Genomic DNA, 20,201 nt, shown 5'->3' with positions numbered 1-20,201 from the left:
TTATCTCTGGTATAAAAGTTAAAAGTAAGTAGTATTAAAAATAATGTGGCTACAATAATTTGTTAATGGATGCACGACATTAAAAGATGTAAAGTATGACATCAAGATCATGAAATGTGGAGAGAGGGGAACTAAAGGTATAGAGTTTTTGTACATGATTGAATGTAAGTTTTTTGTTAGTTTTAAACAGACTATTATAGCTATAAGACATTTTATGTAAAACTCACGATAATAACCACACACACACACACACACACACACACACACACAATATCTCCAGTAGATATACAAAAGATAAAAAGAAAGGAATTAAAGCATACCACTATGAAAAATAAATAATTAAGGAAAAAAACAAGAGAGGAGGAAAGGAACTACAAGCAGGTAGAAAACAATGAACAAAATTGTAATGGTAAGTCCTTACCTATCAATAATTACTTTAAGTGCAAACGGATTAAATTTTCCAAACCAAAGATGTAAGACCCAACACCATAAAACTCTTAGAAGAAAATCTCTCTGACATTGGTCTTGACAATGATTTTTTGGGTATGACACCAAAAGCACAACAAAGCAAAAATAAACAGATGGGACTATATCAAACTAAAAACCTTCTGCACATCAAAGAAAACCATCAACAGAAGGAAAAAGCAATGCACGGAATGGAAGAAAATATATGCATAGCATATATCAGATATGGGGTTACTATCCAAAATATATAATGGACTCATACTACTCAAAGCAATAAATAAATAAATAAATAAATAAATAACCCAATTTAAAAATGCACAAAGGACTGAGTAGATATTTTTCTAAAGAAGATATACGAATAGCCAACAGGTACATTGAAAGGAACTCAATATCACTGATAATCAGGGAACTGCAAATCAAAACTGTAAATATCCCCTCACAACTGTTAGAATGGCTATTATCAAAAAGATAAAACATAACAACTGTCAATAAAGGTGTGGCATTAAGGGAACCCTTATATACTGTTGGTGAGAATTATAAATTGGTATGGCTATTATGGAAAACAATATGGAAGTTCCTCAAAAAATTAAAAATAGAACTAATCATATAATCCAGCAAACTCATTTCTGGAGGAAATGAAATTACTATCTCAAGGAGGTGTCTGTACTTCAATGATCATTGCAGCATTATTCACAATAACCGAGATGTGGAAACAACCTGTGTCCATCAACACATAAACAGGTCTTAAAAATGTGAGTGGAATATCATTTGGAATAGTAGTGGAATATCGTGCAGCCATGAAAAAAGAAGTCTTGCCATTTGTGACAACATAGAAGAAACTGGAGGGCATTATGCTAACTGTAATGAGCCAGACACACACTGCATGATCACATTTATATATGAAATCTAAAAAAAATGTCGAACTCATAGAACCAGAAAGTAGAAAGGTGATTACCAGGAGGAGTGGGAGTGGGGAGTAAGGGAAACAGATATACTGGTTCAAGGGCACAAACATTCAGTTGTAAGATGAATAAGTTCTGGGAATTGAATGTACAGCAAGGTGATTATAGTTGGGGCACCTGGGTGACTCAGTGGTTGAGCATCTGCCTTTGGCTCGATCCCGGGGTCCTGGGATCGAGTGCCACATTGGGTTCCCCACAAGGATCCTGCTTCTCCCTCTGCCTATGTGTCTGACTCTCTCTCTCTCTGTATCTCATAAATAAATGAATAAAATCTTACTATAGTTAATAATACTATATTGTATACTAGAAATTTGCTAAGAGAGTAGATCTTACATTTTCTCAGCATGCCAAAAAAAAGGAAACGGAGGTGATGGACGTGTGAATTAGCTTGATTGTGGTAATCATTTCACAATGTATACATATATCAAACCATTGTGTTGTACACCTTAAATATATACAATTTTTATACCTCAATAAAGCTGGGAAAAAATAGAGTATGAGCCATCAGTGTGATTTGGATCTGGAAGTGATTTTAAAATATAAGAAAGAGCTTAAAGGAGGTAAAGGCACTTGAAGGTGCAACAGCTCAGCAGACACAGTGATTTTAGTTTGACTGTACGCTCGTTCTGGGTGGCTGGGTTGGGAGGCTGATGGACAGTAAGGAGAACTGAATCGGCATGGCCACCATACCTCTCATACCACTACTATCACATTAGCGCACTTGAAGCCTTCATTAATAACCTTATATAGATCGTCCAAAAAGAGAAGAGAGTCCACTCCTGCCACCTCGGGCACCAGCTGCTAGAAAAGGTAGATTAACCAGAGTTTGCCTGGAGAAGGAGGAAAAGAATGGGAAAAAGATGGAAACTAGGTCAAAAATATTAGAGAATTGGGTACATTGACAGAACTTGAGGATGTAGAATTTGCAGAGGGGGCACAGCATCTCCATCTCCTCATGTACAGGATGCTTCTACAATGTAAGAACTTCAAAACTATGTTTCATCTCCAGAGGAGAGGAGATGGATGGTGAAAGGTTCACAGACTAACGTGAACAGGGAAACTGCATCTTCTCTTTCGATTGCAGCCGCACTGTCCCTTGGTGCCTGGCCAGTGTGGTGCAGTGGTTGGTAGCTTGAGCTCTGCGGCCAGGCTGCTTGGGTTTTGAACTAGTCTCTTACTTCCTCTACACGCCTCAATCTTCTCATCAGAACAATGAAGATTAAAAGTAGTTTATGTCTAATAAAGCTGTGGTGCAGATTAAGCGGGGTATTCTTGGTAAAGTGGCAGCTCAGTCCAGAGTAAGTGCTCAATAAATGTTAGCACCTGTTTTCTCACCGCCTCTATGATTACTCCTTGTGCAGCAACGGACAGGATTGCCCAGCGAATGACCCCGGAGCTTCTCTCTTGGGTTGCCAGGCAACAAGCTATCTGGGACTGGCAGCTCCCCCTCCTTGAGCAGGAAGAGCCATACAGGATTTCAACTTTCCCAAGGGCACTGAGCACTAGTAGCTGACATTCCAAGGCAGCTCCCCAGAACAGCTGGCTTCTGAGCCTGGATTGTTTATAAGGCGAGCTCTCATGCTGGTTCAGTAAAAAGGTACAAGAGTAGGGAGTGGGGGGTCCTTTCCTGGAACACAACCACACTGTGTCCTGGCTCCTTGCTTGCTTTTTGGTGGAAGGGATGAAAAGGTGGAACCATGTAACTCATCTTGTTAGCCGTGAATTTCTCGGGAAGCCTGCTCCATGCCCAAACTGCATGTTGTGATGTTTACCTTCACCTGCCTCCCCACACCCTTCCCTGAATGGTCTCTGCTCCTTATCTTTACTCCCTGAAAGCATGCCCCTAGGACAAGTCTTCTGCCTCCTTCTAGATCTAGGTATGCTCCATTTCCCCAGGATTTCATCTGCTCCTGGGGTTTCAGATGTCATTTCTGTGCTGAGGACCCCTGCTTCTGTCGTATCTTCAAGTTCCTGGCTGGATACTGTCACTTGGAGCTGGCATCTTAAACCTTTAAAATGTTCCAAACTGAATAAATTTTAAAATTTTCCTCTGTAATAGCCATGAAACTAAATAAACCTTTTCTCTCCTATATTCATTAACTTCATAACTTGTACTACCATCTACCTTCTCACCATGACAAAAATCCTAAGGTTCTCTCTAAACCCTTCCGCCATGGCCAGTTAGTTGACACAAGCATCCCTAGGTCTCACTGCATTGCCCTGCCTCTCTCCTCACTCAGTGCCTCTTCCGCTCCAGGACCAGTATTCTGCTCTCTTTCCATTGTATTGCATCCTGCACACTCTGTCTGATTAATTTTTCTCCCCCTTTCAAATACCTTTAATCCCTCCCTATTACCTACATATGTTCTAACTCCTCACTGGCACCTAAGGCTCTCCACAAAACAGCCCATTTCTAAAATTCTGTTGGAGCTGCTCCACTAACTATACTCTTGAGTCCCAATTGGTCAGTTGGATAGCCTGTACTTCCTTACACTTTCTCCACACACTCCTTACACTCTGCTGTCCCCTCCACTTCAAGCACCCTCCTGAACAAGCTCCCCCTGTCATAATCCTGTACATCTATCAATCTCATCTCGGGTGCCCCATTGTCTCTCATGAAGCCTTCCCAGACTGCCTACAGTCACACTCTCAGCAGAGCGGGTGTCCCTGGTTTACCAAACCTGTTATGTTGCATTGTATTATTCTCACATGAATGCTGCCTAATACTTTTCCCAATCAATATATATGCTGTTGAGATTAAGGGCCATTGGTTGTAAGCAGTTTATACAGGGTGGTACGGCACCGGCCCTCAGGAACACGTCTGTTGATTGAATTAAGTAGGGGCTGATTTGCCTAGAAATAAGGCTCAGAAGACAAGACGGCTGACTTCTTGTGCTGGGTAGGGCTGTTTGCCCTGGACATTCAGCGTGACCCCAGGAGGATGGAGTTCAGACTATCATCTCTGTGTTTTAGGGTATCTTAGATCCCCTCAGGGGAGAGGGCTTTCGAGCACCCATCTATGATTTAAATAATTCACCACTCCCTGCCTTGACTTTTCTTCCTTAGCCCTCTGGCTCTTTGAGTGCCAGGCTCACACACAGTTGCTGGGCAGCACCCAGAAAAGAGCATGTTGGGCATTTGCTGCCATCTAGTGAAGCAAATGTGGCTCAGTCTCTTGCTAAAACTAAGCAGATCCTGTGCTGTCCCAGAGAGCTGGCTTTAGGAACCCAGCCTTGGTGAAAAGGGACCATCTGGGGATGGACAGACATGTAGGGGAAAGGTAAAGCTTCTGCACAGAACACATCACACCCAGGCCCCTAAACTGTATCTAGGATGGGCAAGACCATATCCTTCTAGAGCCTCCCCTACTTCCAGGCAAAGGGTATCCCTACTGGAATGATGGCCAGCCACCTTGTTCAGAAAACTTGGTAAGCATCGAGTGTTTGTAAAACATCCAGTGTTTGTAATCAGAGGCATCTTTTAGGGAAATCATCAGTCATCCACAGTGCCTCAGGTGGAACTGGCCATGACTTTGGAGCTGGTGATTTCTACAAGGCCCTTGCAGCCCTGCAGGGTAGCCCTTGTGGCCCTGCCTCAAGGTTTCCCAGCTCTGGGAGCATCTACTCCCCTTCCCCAGCATGGTACAGAAGCTCTGGCTTCACTAGATGAGTGACCACACACTCATAGAGTTATGGTCATGAGATTATTCATGATAAATGCTCAACCAGTGCCGAATGCACAGCAACCACTAAGGAAAAATTAGATATTGATAATAATTAGATAATGATAGTATTGCTATTTTACCAATGTTCCAGAGCATAAGGCTGCCTACAAAACCTATAAAATTCAAGCCCTGAACATGAATACACACTGAAAATAATCACTGCTTCATTGCACCAGAGCACCCAGTGATGGCCCCTTTCCCTTGGGCAAGGAGGAACAGATCAGAGGCTCAGACCTCAGACCTTGTGCTACTGATTGGACACATCAGCCCCTCCAGCTTGTCTGTGGGATAGGTTTGTGGAGGGTTTTCCTCCAGACTCAGTTATCATGATGTAGGTTCTCTACCTTCTAGGGCAACTTGTTACCAAGCCTGATGTCTTATTTGGTCTCTGGGCATCTCAAGTTTTTAGGAAGGTTCTGGGCCTTTTGATAGGCCTGAGTTGTTCTCTGGACTGCATTTCACACAGACATTCAAGCGGAACTGACTACAGGGATCATCAAGTTAAGATCGCTGGCTAACCAATATCTTTTCTGGATTCCCTAACTGGGGTCCAGGTGTGGCTTATAAGGTGCTCTCTCAAGCCAAGGTGGCCACTATATCTATATCTATCTATCTATCTATCTATCTATCTATCTATCTATCTATATATATATATATATATAATATAAATATATATATATTTTAAAGACTTTATGTATTTATTTATTTATTTATTTATTTGAGAGAGAGTGAGTGAGTGACAGTAACAAGCCAGGGAGAGGCAGAGGGAGAGGAGGAAGCAGGCTGTCTGCTGAGCAGGGAGCCCAATGTAGGGCTTGATCCCAGGACCCCAGAATCATGACCTGAGTGGAAGGCAGATGCTTAACTGACTGAGCCACCCAGATGCCCCAGCCACCACAGATATTTAATTTTTTTTATTTTTTTATTTTTTATGATAGTCACACACAGAGAGAGAGAGAGAGAGGCAGAGACATAGGCAGAGGGAGAAGCAGGCTCCATGCATCGGGAGCCCGACATGGGATTTGATCCCGGGTCTCCAGGATCGCGCCCTGGGCCAAAGGCAGGCACCAAACCGCTGGCCACCCAGGGATCCCCACCACAGATATTTTAAGTGAGTCTTTCTTATTGGCTCCAGCCAGTGGTGTGCTGGAGCCAGGTAGGGCCAGCTCACAAGAGTTGATTGGGCTCTCTTCCCAACTCCACATTCAGGAGTATCAGGTTGGTAGCCTAAACTCAGTCCTGATGGGAGTATTCACCACAGAAATCAGTACATGTTACAAATCGGGGTGCTTTTTTTGTTTTTTCCTAAAGATCCAATTGTTATACACTTATCAGCATATGACTGGCTCCCATCTTAATTCCAAGCAAAGCACCACTTTTGAGCGGCTACTTAGCCACCAAATGAGATTTTTTAGTGTACCACCTGAATGAAATGCAAATTGAAAGTCTCATTTATTTATTTTTTTCCAAATGTGCAGAACAGAGATTGTGAAAGACAGGGTGGTAATTGACAAGTCAAGATCATGCTTTTTCATTAGAAATAAACCCCAAATACTAATGTTGGTAAAAAAATATCTGCAATAAGCTATTTATTTATTAGCAGTTTTTGAATTTTTACTCAGCATGCAAAAGAGTTTTATGTGTTTAAGCAACATATTTGCATTGGGGAAAACATGGAACAAAAGTATTGAACAGTGTGCCTAGAAACAATATAGAAAAACATCATCTAAATTTTTAACATGTTTTTGTTTCTTTTTTTTTTTTACATGATTTGATTTGTGTTTCAGTCCTAACATCGATGTGTCCTCTACAGCCCTTCTAGTGTTTTCTTTCTTGCTAAAACAGTACCAGTGGTTCATAGTCAGGCAGACTTATCTTCTATCCCTGTAAGAATCATTTGAAATAAACATTGAAATATCACTTCTTTTAGGCAGAAAAATATAATGGCTAGTTCAGGAAGTCAACTGCTTGTTCACAAACTGAGCTATGGACCCCTGGAGCTCAGACATCAGAGGCCAGATTGTGAGGCTCTGAGGTAAAAAGTGGAAGTAGGGTCTCAGTCGTAGTGGACCTTGCCCTCGGCCACCCCAGAGCCAGAAAGGTCTCCATTGCAGAGTGTGTGGAGTGGTGAACCAGGCCTATCTTCCAAGGCATACGTGGACATCTTCACCTTATATTTTCGAAAGGCCTTTTGAATAATAGCAGCACACCTTTCCTCTTCCTTCCTCTTGGTGGTGGTGACTATGGGTTCATATAACTTCTTGGAAGGGTTGGCTTCCATGAACTTCTCCTCCATCATGACCTTCATGTTGTCCAGGCCACTGGAGTCACCGAGTACCCTAGTGGTGAATGCGAAGAGAATATCCAAACAGTGAAGACGATCTCCACTCACCATGGGCAAGTCCATCATGAGAAATTGAAATTTATTTGGCTTTGCCACACGCAAAGGTTCAGGAAGGGCATCAGCAAAGTCAGAAAGGGCAGAATATTTGATGAACTGTGTTGCTTCTGGGTCAAACTTTTCCCAGACTTCATAGAATATCTCAAAGTCATCTTCACCCAAAGGGTCCTCACTTTCTTCTGTGGCTGTGTTGAAGTTCTCTAAAATCACAGCAATGTACATGTTGACAACAATGAGAAAGGAGATGATGATGTAACTGACGAAGTAGGTGATGGCTATGGCAGGGAGGTGGCGGCTGTCTAAATTGGGGTTGCATGAATCCTTTGATTGCAGCATGGGCCTAAGGAGGGCATCCCAGCCTGCTGAGGTGGTGATCTGGAAGAGACAGAGTATGCTGCCAACAAAAGTTTTGAAGTTGAATATGTCATCAATTCCAAACTCCTCATTCACTTTGCAAAAGCAGTTCATACCAAAAATGGCATAAATAAACATAACCAGAAAAAGTAGAAGACCGATATTGAATAGAGAGGGAAGGGACATCATCAGAGCAAAAAGGAGAGTCCTTATTCCTCGTGCTGCCCGAACAAGTCTCAGGATTCGACCAATGCGAGCCAACCGGACAATCCTGAAGAGTGTTGGAGGGAAAGGAATATGCTCCTGGTTCTCCAAGGCAGAAACCATTGTACCTTAGGAGAAGGAGATAGGGCGATTAATTTCCAGCAGGTACCCTGCTTCCAGAGGCAGCTTGTCTCTCCTGCCTTGGAATCTAACTGGACCAACTTTTATCAGTACTTTTTGTAATTCATATACTACATAAACTAAGAACCTCCTTTACCAATATCAGCAAAAATATCTATCTGTACCTTAACCTGGAAAGTAATTTTCAAGAACTGTACAACTTTAATGGGACTTTAGATGAAATAAGACGTCTATAATATTGAAGACACCCAAGGAAAGGGAAGAGAATACAGTTTATGAAAAGCTATTTTATGACTTATACATTTGAAATACATTATCTATGTTGGGTATTGAAAGTCACTCATGGAATAACAAATATAATAGTTTCCCATATTTATTGGATATATAGAACGGAAAACAGATAAATTAAGGATGGAGTCCTACAGATTAGAGTAAGGAGAAATTTCTGATACTGATGGTTGGCTTGAGCCTGAGCTGTCAGTGGAAACTGTAGAACTTCTAACCTCAAAGCACCTTAAAAAGGCAGGTTCTTATTTGTATAGAGAATTTGAACACAGCCTACTATAAGGGACAGCAGGATAGGGCTGGAGGAAGATGGCAGTGTTGTGACTCTGGGTGGAGCTGCCATGGAGCTGTCATATTTGACCATATGCTCATCCCAAGGAAGGACTCTTGAGGTCCACTCAAAAAGCTTAAGGGACTAAATTGGAGATACTTTCTATTGTTGTAGACACTCCCCAAAATAGCATCTTGAGCAGAGGTTTTTGCAAACAGTTGATTATTTGACCTAAATGTTATCCTGTTCTATTATTGGCTGTTTGGCAAGGAAGTGATACAAGATTTGAAACAACTCACATTTTGACCTGAATATTATAGAATGGTTGGAACATGCTTGTCTTGTGTAGACATGACCTTGCTTTTGTTCTGGGGGTTCCTCAAAGAAATTAGGGGTAATGGTCAGCCAAAATTATCTGCTATCCCCTAATGACTAAAGAGAACTTGTTCATAATATATTTTACCAACTGCCCAATTGTGCCAACAAAGCTGAATGCGTATGTTAATTATGCAACCAATGCTAGTGAGATGTGGAATTTATTAGGTTCCAACTTAGTAACAACTAGAGGAGGTCTACCCTTTATGGCCACCTCCTTTACAAATATTTCTTTGACTAATGGAGTTTACAGTAATCTGTCCTTTATCTGAACTCAGTTCTTCTGTATACCATGAGTTTTGGTGTGCAGTTAATTTCTCTATGTTTTTTTTTTTTTGACCCTTTAAGGTAGAGTAAGTCTTAATACTTAAACTGCATGGCTAACTCCTACAGAAAGATTCACTTCAACTCACACTCATTTTGTATTTCTCTGAAAGCTTAAGAAAGAGCTTGGGAAAGTGTAGGGGTTTAGTGTTGGGTGGCAGATCTACTGGCAAAGCCATATAAAATGCTATCCAACATTGGTGAGTAGAATTTGGCTCAAAGTGTAGATGTTTGCATCCATTGGAGCAAAATGTTATGCAGTGCTCTGCTGTGTAACTGCAATTGCCTAGCAGTTGTTCAAATGACAGAAGTAAGAGATATTTCCACAATCTGCATGATGGCTGGCACTGCCTAGAAGGAGTTCAGTAAGTAGTGGAATAAATGAGCTGCTCTCTGCATTTTGGAGGAAGGGTCTCCTCAAGTTCTCAAAGGGCTGTGTTAGAGTCATTCTACCATCATTTTCTGACCTTATTGTTGCTCTCAGTTTCATCAGGACTTGGGATTGGAATTAAGTGATAAAGATTACTGGTCTATTTCCCTGGAGGCATGTGGGAGGATCTATTGCTAAACTTTATCTACATAAACTTCATGGCTTAGAAACCAGAACAGACTATGAACTGTACCATTTTCTTGTTCTTGGAAATATCTGCATTGCTGCTGTAGTGATAGGAACCAAAATATTTTGATCTCACATATCTGTTTAACACATTCTTTCTGAAATAGTATAAAAGCTTCCACTGTGAAACCAGTTTTCATTGTCTTCCTTGCTTTTTGAACTATGAGAATAGCCCCTGGGTGGTTGCACACAATTATAAAAAGTCAAATTATCAGTGTAGTTAAAAGCAAACTGCAAAAACCCAGAGAGTAAACTCTTATGGGTAGCTATGAATGGGTAGCTATGAAGAATCTAATTTTAAAGTTGATGTGTATGTGTATTATAAAAAGATATATGTCAACAACCCTTTTTTCCTTTATTCTTTTTTCATAAATCTTATAGTTAATCCTGCCTATGTTAAGAAAAATATACTGATTATAGAATAAGACTGGTTGGTGAATGGGATCCAACAGTTGAGACAAGCATAGTTCATGCTGTGGTTTAAGTTAACATGGGATACAGCATAAAGAGAAAGCACTTCTTGTCTTCATGACATATTCTTGGAAGCCCAATCTAGCCTGGGCCATGGAAATCCTGTATAGGAGGTGAGAGAAGGCCTAGCAATGTCACAGGGGCACACTAATTGTGATATGATATCCACATGGATTTTGAACTAAGGAAAACCGTGGGAACTAATTACCAAATCCTTAAAACTAAAAGATGCTCATGAGAGCTTATAGTTACACATGAAAGGTAGAATTTTGACTCAGTTGCCTGGATATACCCAAGAATCCCCACAAATACTTTAAGGTCATCTTAATTTTGTCTATCTTCACTGAATAAATGGATCCACACAATTCTTTAACTCTCTGCTTCAGTCATGTAAACAGTCAAGGGAATGAAAATTGCTCTGTATCTCCTAGCAACTTCCCAGTACAGAATGGCATCAGTATACCTGTCTATTTTTTTAGAAACCACAGTAAGCCTAATTTGTTCCTTTGTGGATAGTTTGGACATACTTCCAAATGATAAGATTTACTTCTAGCTCTCAGATTAAAGCTCCCCTGGCTTCTGATATTACTTACTAACAATAGAAAGAACCACGATCACACAATCAAATAAATTCCAGCCAATGGTGAAGTAGTATTGCCTCAAAGCAAAGATTTTGATGAGACACTCAATTGTAAAGATGACCACAAAGGCCAGGTTGAGACGATCAAGGATGAATTTTGTGGTATCAAGCTGGTTTTCTGATTCAGCCATCATGCTAAGCATGTTGAGGAAAATGAGGATGATGATAATGACGTCAAAGACTTGGTTTGTGACTAGGTCATACATGAGACCCTGGCATTTATTCTGTGAGGGGAAAAAAAAGGAACCTTAGACCATTTTGCATTGGAAGAATGAAATCACATAAATTAAAAAAGGCACATACAACAGAATTTGTCCTTTTTTACAATTGAAGAGTTTTCTTGAAAAATGTACACCCTTTTTAAACAAATTCTTGCACTTACATTTTCATTTAAATGTAATTACATGACTGTTTTTAAGTTGCAGGCTTATAGCTTTAATTCCATTTTAAAACAAAAAAAGTTTGGAAATGACATAACTTTGATGTGATGTATGATGTTGTTTTGCTGAAATAAAACAGCTCATGTTGGATTTAATAATAAAAAGATGACCTTTGGTTTCTACATTTCATGTTTCTTTATTTAGGCTTCAGTAATATTAATGCAAAGAATACCTACTCACATAATTATGTTGGAGAAAATGGAATTAACATCCTTAAGCCTCCATTTGTTAATTCAGAATAATCAGACCTTATACGTAACCAAATCTCTGTATTCAAGCAGTTCTTGAATGCCAATTTTCTAAATCTTGTTCACTTGAAAATAAGGCTAGATAAATGGGATTGTAATGCAATGATTACTAAAAACAAAAATAGAAAAGTTGATTATTTCATCTTATTACTGATGGTGAGCTTGCATATTGATTGGTACATAGATGGCCCTACTGCTCACAAAGTAAGTACATGCTAATTGTTCTGGTACAGGTTCTAGCTCAAGTTTGCACACCTAATCTACAAAGTGCATCTAAATTACTCAATTGTCTCACTATATTTTCTGTAATCTAACAGCTGTGTAACCTAGGATTTCTCTTTACTTAGTGGAAAACTATTCTCAAACAGACTCAGATACTAATATTGTAGGTATTAGGTTTGGATTCTATCAGTGACTAAGCCAGTGATTCTATCACTGATCTAAGCCAGGTTCCTGGGTTCCTATTTTGACTTACATCATTATCAACAGGGCTCACCTAATTTACAAATCTTACAATTTTACTCCAGCAACCAAAATGACTCAGTACTTCTCTTTTGCTTCTATAATAAAGTTCAAGTTTATCAACTTGGCAAAAATCCTTCTCTGAATGTGGCCTCAACCTGCATCTCCTGCCCATTCTCACTTTGCACTTTGAGTTCTATTCTCCCACTAAACACACTACCTTGTGACCTGTACCACTGCTGAAACAGATTTCTCTGCTTGGAATATCTTACTTCCCCAAGGAGCTAATTCCCACTCATTCTTTAGTATTCAACTTGTGCTTTGTCATTTTTAGGTTAGTAAATTCCCCACTCAGAGATCTCTCATCATTCTGAACACATCCCGCTCATAGCAAGTACAACTTAATTAGGAACTATTCCTTTATAGATGTGTCTCCTCTAACCAACAGTTTATTCATAGTCACATTCCCAATGCTTGGCATATAAAAAATATTCTAAAAATGGTTGTTGAAATTTTAGTGAAGACCAGGTATTCAACATGAACAGCATTTCTCTGATCTATATACTCAACACCAACATTTGTTGGACTGCTGAAAATAGCCTTTGCCATCATTGCCAGTAAGGTTGTAGGACAAAGATATTCTCATGTGGGGTTAAGGAACATAAACATTGATTCACAAAGAGAGTCACTGAGGATGAAGTGTAGCTTATGACTACCATCATGCAGAATCCAAGCCAATACAAGATTACAGACTGCTTCTGGAACAGAGTGACATGAAATATGGAAATTACATGCAGGTTCTGGCTAATGGTCTGGAAAACAAACTCTATAAAGACCTGGAGCAACTGAAAAAGATTCAGGTGCCACTCTTGAGGCCTTCATGCTCAAGGTCAACATACCAAGACCACTCTGGCAGTGGCTGCATCACGGGTATGACCCAAAAGTCCACAAAAAAAGTCTATGGGCCTCGTATATTAGAAAATAGTTTATACACCTTTTAAAAATCCAACATTGAGTCAGTGGTATTGATTATGAAAAATTCCCCTTCCACTTTTTAAAAACAGGGACAGGACTTATGCATCTCCAGTAAACTGGCATTTCTACCATTCTTTATAGTTCTTCTTTTCAGATTGGATTGGCAATGTAATTTGCACATTTTTCACAAAACACTGGGATACAGTTTATTAGAATTAAGAGACTAATTTAAAGTAACTAAGTTCTTCCACCTTGGCCTTCCCTTTCTTTTGCTAACATGTCTCTCCTCTCCCCAGTAAGAAAGAAGTAAAAGCTTAAATAGCATGGTTTTTTTCTAAGTAATCTTTCAACAGTAGATCACTGCTGCCTTGATGCCACCCCAGGGACCTCCAAACAAGAAGAGGTTAGTGTCTGGGGCACCTGGGTGGCTCAGTGTTTGAGCATCTGCCTTTGGCTCAGGTCATGATCCCCGGGGTCCTGGGCTCAAGTCCCGCATCAGGCTCCCTGTGGGGAACTTGCTTCTCCTTCTGACTGTGTCTCTGCCTCTCTCTCTGTGTCTCTCATGAATAAATAAATACAATCTTAAAAAAGAATTCCCCAGCTGTTTATTATGTGCTGTAACGTTTGAGAACCATTGTTCTAGACACTATTCTCTTATTTGGGCCCAAAATGAAGAAGTGGGACTACTGGTTAGAAGCCACTGGGAGACAGATCTGAACTCCACATCCCAACTAATTTTCTAATAAGCAGAACTGTCTGAAGAGGAAATGATGCCTTTAGAGATAGTGAGTTTTCAGTCGTGGAGATGTGTTGGGTAAATTTCTGACACCTCTGTTGGGGGATAAGGCAGCTTTGGGATAAGCTTTGGGGTAGAAACTGCAGCAGGGCTTGGAGTTGGGTGTGGGATCCGATGCCAAACAAACTATAAATTGTTTTACAATATATGTACATATTAGGTATTTTATATTATATTATCATGTGATCCAAATATACATCCACTAACTTATTTAGAAAACTCATAAACTCCTGAGAATCATTTTTAGAACTCTAGGTATCTGTTATGGTAATCAGGCGTAAGATGATGTTGGTTTGTGATGGTAACAGTGGAGAGAGATGTAAGCATTTAGGTTTAAGAGCTAATATGGAAGTAGATGCAGGAGTCAGAAGGTGTTTGAATGGAGGTGGCTATGGGAAAATGATAGGCTGGGGCTATCATTTCTGATTGATAGACACATTCAATCAGCCAGAGAACAGAGAATAAGGCATTTTGGAGGGAAAGGATAAGATCAGTCCTGAGTTTAAGGGGATAGTGGGGCATCTGAGGGCCCATAGCCATGCAACATTCAAGTTGGTGTCTTTCAAATTTTATCTGAGAATCATTCAAGCTTTTATCAAAGAGTCTGGAGAAGAAACTTGAAAGTCCATTGCATTTGCTGTGTGAGAAATCACCTGGGAAGTCAGAAAGGACTTGGTGAAAAGGTGCTCTCCAGGGAATCACGGTGAATGGTAAGAATAACAGCGATGATGAGGTGCCTGGGTGGCTTAGTGGTTGAGCCTCTGCCTCTGGCTCAATTCATGATCTGGGGATCCTGGGATCAAGTCCTGCATCCGGCTCCCCACAGTGAGTCTGCTTCTCCTTCTGCCTATGTCTCTGCCTCTCTCTCTATGTCTCTCATAAAAAAATAAATAAAATCTTTAAAAAAAAAAAAAAAGAATAACAGTGAGGCAGGGTAGGTCTAGGCCTAATGTTTAACCCTAATATTTAGACAAGAGATCAAGAATATAAGTTACCTAATTATATCAAAAAGCATTTGATATCACTTTGGAATGATTCTACATCTCAGTATCATTTTTAAACCAGTAATAACGCCACTCTGTGTGGATGGTTCAGAAAGAATCAAAAATTATTCCAAATTCCTTTCTACTGTTGAATTAAAATGCATCACAGCTTAGATTAAAACAGCCAGATTCCCCCTCCCGTGTACAACTGCTGTTCATTTGTTCCAAAGGTCAAAAATGGTATTTAGATTTTAGAGATTAAAAAAAAGTCTGTGGGAAAAAAAAAAAAAGTCTGTGGGGAGATAAAGTTGTGAGTTAAGGGCTAACAGCTGATTTAAAAGTCTTAACTGAAACTCAGGGACATCTGGAAATATGTATTTATCTCATGCAACACCACTTTCTGGAATACAGAAGTTAAGGTAAGTGTGATATATTAACTGATATATTAACCAGCCAGAGGTACCTGGTTGTTGGAATTGCTCCTTGTGAAGCCCTGACTGGTAAGCTGTAGCTACACAGGGATGTCTATGGCATGACACCTATTCCCAAATGAACATGTGATGAACATGCCATAAGACATAGTTAAAGCATGGAGGTGGAAGCTTGCCTTGGGTAAAGTAGACCATGCCTATCTGAAGCTCATCACTTGCAGTTTAGCATGCCCAGTGCAATGGAGAGGTCTCAAAACTGCAGCTGTGTCATTGCAACTCTCTTTGGCTATGTGCTGCCTTGCTCGATTCATATTCTTTTTGAAAGAAATGGGTAAATATGTGGGAAGCTATTGTGTCTCATGATTCTTTTAGTTAATCTCAAATCTAGGACCAACTGGTATTGACAGTGGGTACACAGCATGCACATGTAAATAAAAATTTTTTTTGTCTTTTTTGTTGGCTCAAGTTCAAATAAGAACCTCTCCAGATATAATTGTATCATTAACCTCTCAGTAAAAAATTCTTCATTGTATAAATTCTAAACACTTTGCCTTAACATTCCCAGGTATTTTTAGTGCAATACAAATATTTAATCCTAATGGAATAGACTCTGTGTGTACCCTAAATCATAGTCTTTCATTCAACTAATAATTACTGAGGATATACTTTAAGCCAGGCTCTATTTAGTCATGGGAATAGCAGTAAACTAAACATACCTTTGATAATTTTGGGTCTCATGTTCAAATGAAAATCTCTAAATCCTCTACATGCTTTGGATATCAAACCCCTCTTCCATACCGCTTTCCTGAATTGAAAACCTTCCAACTCACATGTGAGAGCTATCAATTATTCTTAGCATATTAGCTTATAATCTGATGTGCTCAAATTCCAGCTCCTCAATTAGACTGCAAGCACAAAGCAGCCCTGGAGTACCTGAAAAAGCAAGATTCATTGAGAGCAAGGGTCAACAAACTATAACCTTTAGGCCAGATCTGGCCCACTACTGGTTTTTGTATAGCCTGTGAACTCAGGATAGGTTTTATGTTTTTTAATGTTTGGGGAAAAAAACTCAAAAGAAAAATAAAATTTTGACATGTGAAAATTAAAGAAATCCAAGTTTTAGAGTTTCTAAATCAAGTTGCACTAGAACATAGCCATGCACATTTGTTTTATACTATCTATGGCTGCTTTTTTGTTACATGGCAGAGCTGAATAGTGTGGCAGAGATCATGTGGACTGCAAAGCCTGAAATATTTATTATCTGACTCTTTATTTTGTCAACTCCCAATATAGAAATTTTATCATAAGTACTGGTGAAGTGGAAGCCAGTATGCATGACCTAGACTTCACACCAGGAATGGCTGCAAAAATATATTATAAATACATTTTTAAATGGTCAAGTTTTAGTCAAAACTATAATGAGATATCACCTCACACCTGTCAGAATGGCTAAAAGCAACAACATAAGAAACAAGAGGTATTGGATGTGGAGAAAAAGGAACCCTAATGCATTGTTGGTGGGAATATAAACTGGTAGGAAACAGTATGGAGTTTCCTCAAAAACTCAAAAATAGAACTACCCTAAGATCCAGCAATCATACTACTATTCACTCAAATAATATAAAAATACTAATTCAAAGGGATTCACCCCAATATTTATAGCAGCATTTTCTATAATAGCCAAATTATAGAAACAGTCCAGGTGCCCATTAACTGATAAATTGGGTAAAGAAGATGTGGTGTATATACAATGGAATATTATTCAGCCATAAAAAAGAATGAAGTTTTGCCATTTGCAATGACATGGGCGGTGCTAGAGAGAATAATGCTAGGTGACATAAGTCAGAGAAGAACAAATACCATATGATTTCACTCAGATGTGGAATTTAAGAAACAAAACAAATGAACAAAGGGGGATAAAAGAAAGAGAGGCAAACCAAGAGACAGACTCAACTATAGAGAACTGATGGTTACCAGAGGGGAGTTGGGTGGGGGGATTAAGGAGTGCACTTGTGATGAGCACTGAGTTATGTATGGAAGTGTTGAGTCACTGTATTGTATACCTGAAACTAATATAATTCTGTATGTAACTATGTTGGAATTTAAATTTTTAAAAAAGATTTAAACTACTAAGTTTACATCATTGCAATGAGTTACACTAAGCACCTATTGTGTGCTCACTAAAAATCAAATGAAAGTTGTTGCTCAAGTTCCTTTTTTTAAATATTTTATTTATTTATTTATTCATGAGAGACACAGAGAGAGAGAGAGAGAGGCAGAGACACAAGCAGAGGGAGAAACAGGCTCCATGAAGGGACCCTGACGTGGGACTCAATCCTGCGTCTCCAGGATCACGCCCTGGGCTGAAGGCAGCACTAAACCACTGAGCCACCTAGGCTGTCCTCAAGTTCTTATTATTGAATTTGAATGTCCAATTTTCCTAAGGACTTGAGCTGGACACCACTGTATCTGAGTCTTTGTTGAATTTTTAGATAATGCCTATAAACTTAAAAAAAATTAAAGGAGAACAGCACTGCAGACATCTGAGCTCAAGACCACTTAATGGATCTATGTATTTAGAATGAATCAATTGCTCTCACCAGAGGCCTTGGAATGGGCTTTTGAGGTTTTTTGGATCCTAATTTTTTCATTGCATTATAGTATTTCTTCTGTTCTTCAGTCATAAAAATGTCTTCACCACCTAAGTATACAGAGAAAATGAGAGCTAATTATCTTTAACAGTTTTTTTAGAAACAAGTTCTGAGTTTTCAGAAGTAGTTTCAAAGTTATATTACATTCTATCACAATCCCTAAAATTCCAATGGGAAATAAAAGAGGCTGGACTCTGCGGGAGGGCTGAAACAACATTTAAATTAAGGAATAGGAAAAAATGTTACTTTTATCAGGTGTATCTTTATAGAATATGAACAAAATTACATACTTTTTCCAAACATGCACCAAATCTTTACAAAAATTGAGTATATTTCAGGTTGCTTACCTCAAATCACAATGCAAGCAAAATAGATACTAGTAACAAAAATTTAAACAAACAAAATCTCATCAAGTGGCAATTAAAATTCTCCTAAATAAATGAATAAGTGCATAATCACTAATAAAATCTCATAAAATTTTCCAGACCCATTCTCAGGAAAACAAAACAAAACTAGAGAGCTTTAAATGTTTTCACCATTGAGCAAGAATGAATAGAAGTATGAACCAGAATTTTCATTTCTGGAAATTAAAATATCAAGAAATGCTGAGTAAATTAGAACAGAATTCTTTTTAAAATGTATAGGTAACTTGCAAAAGTAAGGAACATTTCTGGGGTCTGAAAATCAATAGTGATCAAAAAGAGTAGTAAACTAGCCTGAAGCCACTGTTGGCCTAAGAGCATACTTCAATCTCTGTAAAAACTAGAATCTTGGGCTTTAATAACTACAAGAGAGTAATGGGAAAAAGACTGTGGGCTTATGCCAAGGTCCCTGCATGAATCTGAGACTTGTCAAGTGCTGCCAATAAAAGGGTGAAGAAGCAAACAGAATCTGTCAGTAGGCAATGCAAGACAAGTAGGAAATTATCTTAGTCTGGACTACGGGTAAAAACCCAGTCTTCCCTGACAGTTTGTGAATCCAGGCCTGCCTTGATACAGTGTGGGATTTGAATTTGCACCACTATCAGTAGGGTCCAAAAATATACAGTCCTATGACAGTCTTTTTGACAATGATGCTGGGGAAACTGGATACCCACATGCAAAAGAATAAAGTTAAGTCCTTACTTAACACCATACACAAAAATAGCTCGAAATAAATTAAAGACATAAATTTAAGATCTAAAACAACAAAATTCTTAGAAGAAAACATAGGGCAAAAGCTTTACAACACTATATCTGGCAATGATTTCTTGCATATGACACCAAAGGCACAGATAACAACAACAACAACAACAAAAAAAACAGACAAACTGGACTTCATGAAAATATTAAAATGGGTCTCACATAAATGTGAGGGTCTTTAATCCATTTTGAGTTTATTTTCACATGTGTTGTTAGAAAGTAGTTCAGTTTCATTCTTTTACATGTAGTTTTCCAGTTTTCCTAGCACCATTTATTGAAGAGACCCATTGTAGATTCTTGCTTCATCAATGTTTTATGGTTTTCAGAGTATAGGTCTTTTGCCACTTTGGTTAAATTTATCCCTAGGTATTTTCTTCTTTTAAGTGCAATTGTAAAAGGAGCTAATTTTTTAGTTTCTCTTTCTGCTATTTCATTATTAGTGTATAGGAATGCTACCAATTTCTGGGTATTAATTTTGTTTCCTGTACCTTTGCTCATTTATTACTTCTAGTAGTTTTTTGGTGGAGTCTTTAGGATTTTATATGTGTAGTATCATGTCATATGCAATTGGTGACAGTGTAACTTCTTCAACAATATGGGTGATTCATTTCTCTTCTTGTCTGATTGCTGTGGTTAGGACCTGCAGTACTGTGTTGAATAAAAGTGTAGAGTGGATATCCTTGACTTGTTTTTGATCTTAGAGGAAAAGCTCTCAATTTTTTCCCACTGAATATAATGTTAGCTTTGACTTTTTCAAACATGGCCTTATTATGTTGAGGTATGTTCCCTCTAAACCCACTT

At 39.0% G+C, this 20,201-nt stretch overlaps 1 protein-coding gene and 1 long non-coding RNA gene across 3 annotated transcripts in view; one reads left to right on the top strand and one right to left on the bottom strand.

The window, feature by feature from the left end:
- The window catches only part of LOC144294121 (uncharacterized), a 64,251-nt gene that overhangs the window by 32,940 nt on the left and 11,110 nt on the right, over positions 1 to 20,201 (top strand). The gene's annotated exons all lie outside the window — the stretch shown is intronic.
- SCN11A (sodium voltage-gated channel alpha subunit 11) overlaps positions 6,580 to 20,201 on the bottom strand; it is a 91,585-nt gene continuing 77,963 nt past the window's right edge. For both annotated transcript variants that reach the window (XM_077865742.1, XM_077865741.1), the window contains 3 exons: positions 18,169 to 18,269; positions 11,187 to 11,457; positions 6,580 to 8,238 (listed from right to left, as the gene is read on the bottom strand). In XM_077865742.1, coding sequence (XP_077721868.1) covers positions 7,208 to 8,238; positions 11,187 to 11,457; positions 18,169 to 18,269 — 1,403 coding nt within the window. In that variant the 3' untranslated portion in view covers positions 6,580 to 7,207. The remainder of the gene's footprint in view (positions 8,239 to 11,186; positions 11,458 to 18,168; positions 18,270 to 20,201) is intronic.

Source organism: Canis aureus, chromosome 22, assembly GCF_053574225.1.
Source record: "Canis aureus isolate CA01 chromosome 22, VMU_Caureus_v.1.0, whole genome shotgun sequence".
Taxonomy (NCBI): Eukaryota; Metazoa; Chordata; class Mammalia; order Carnivora; family Canidae; genus Canis; species Canis aureus.
The sequence above is the reverse complement of the archived record's forward strand: the minus strand, read 5'-3'. Positions and strand labels throughout refer to the sequence as shown.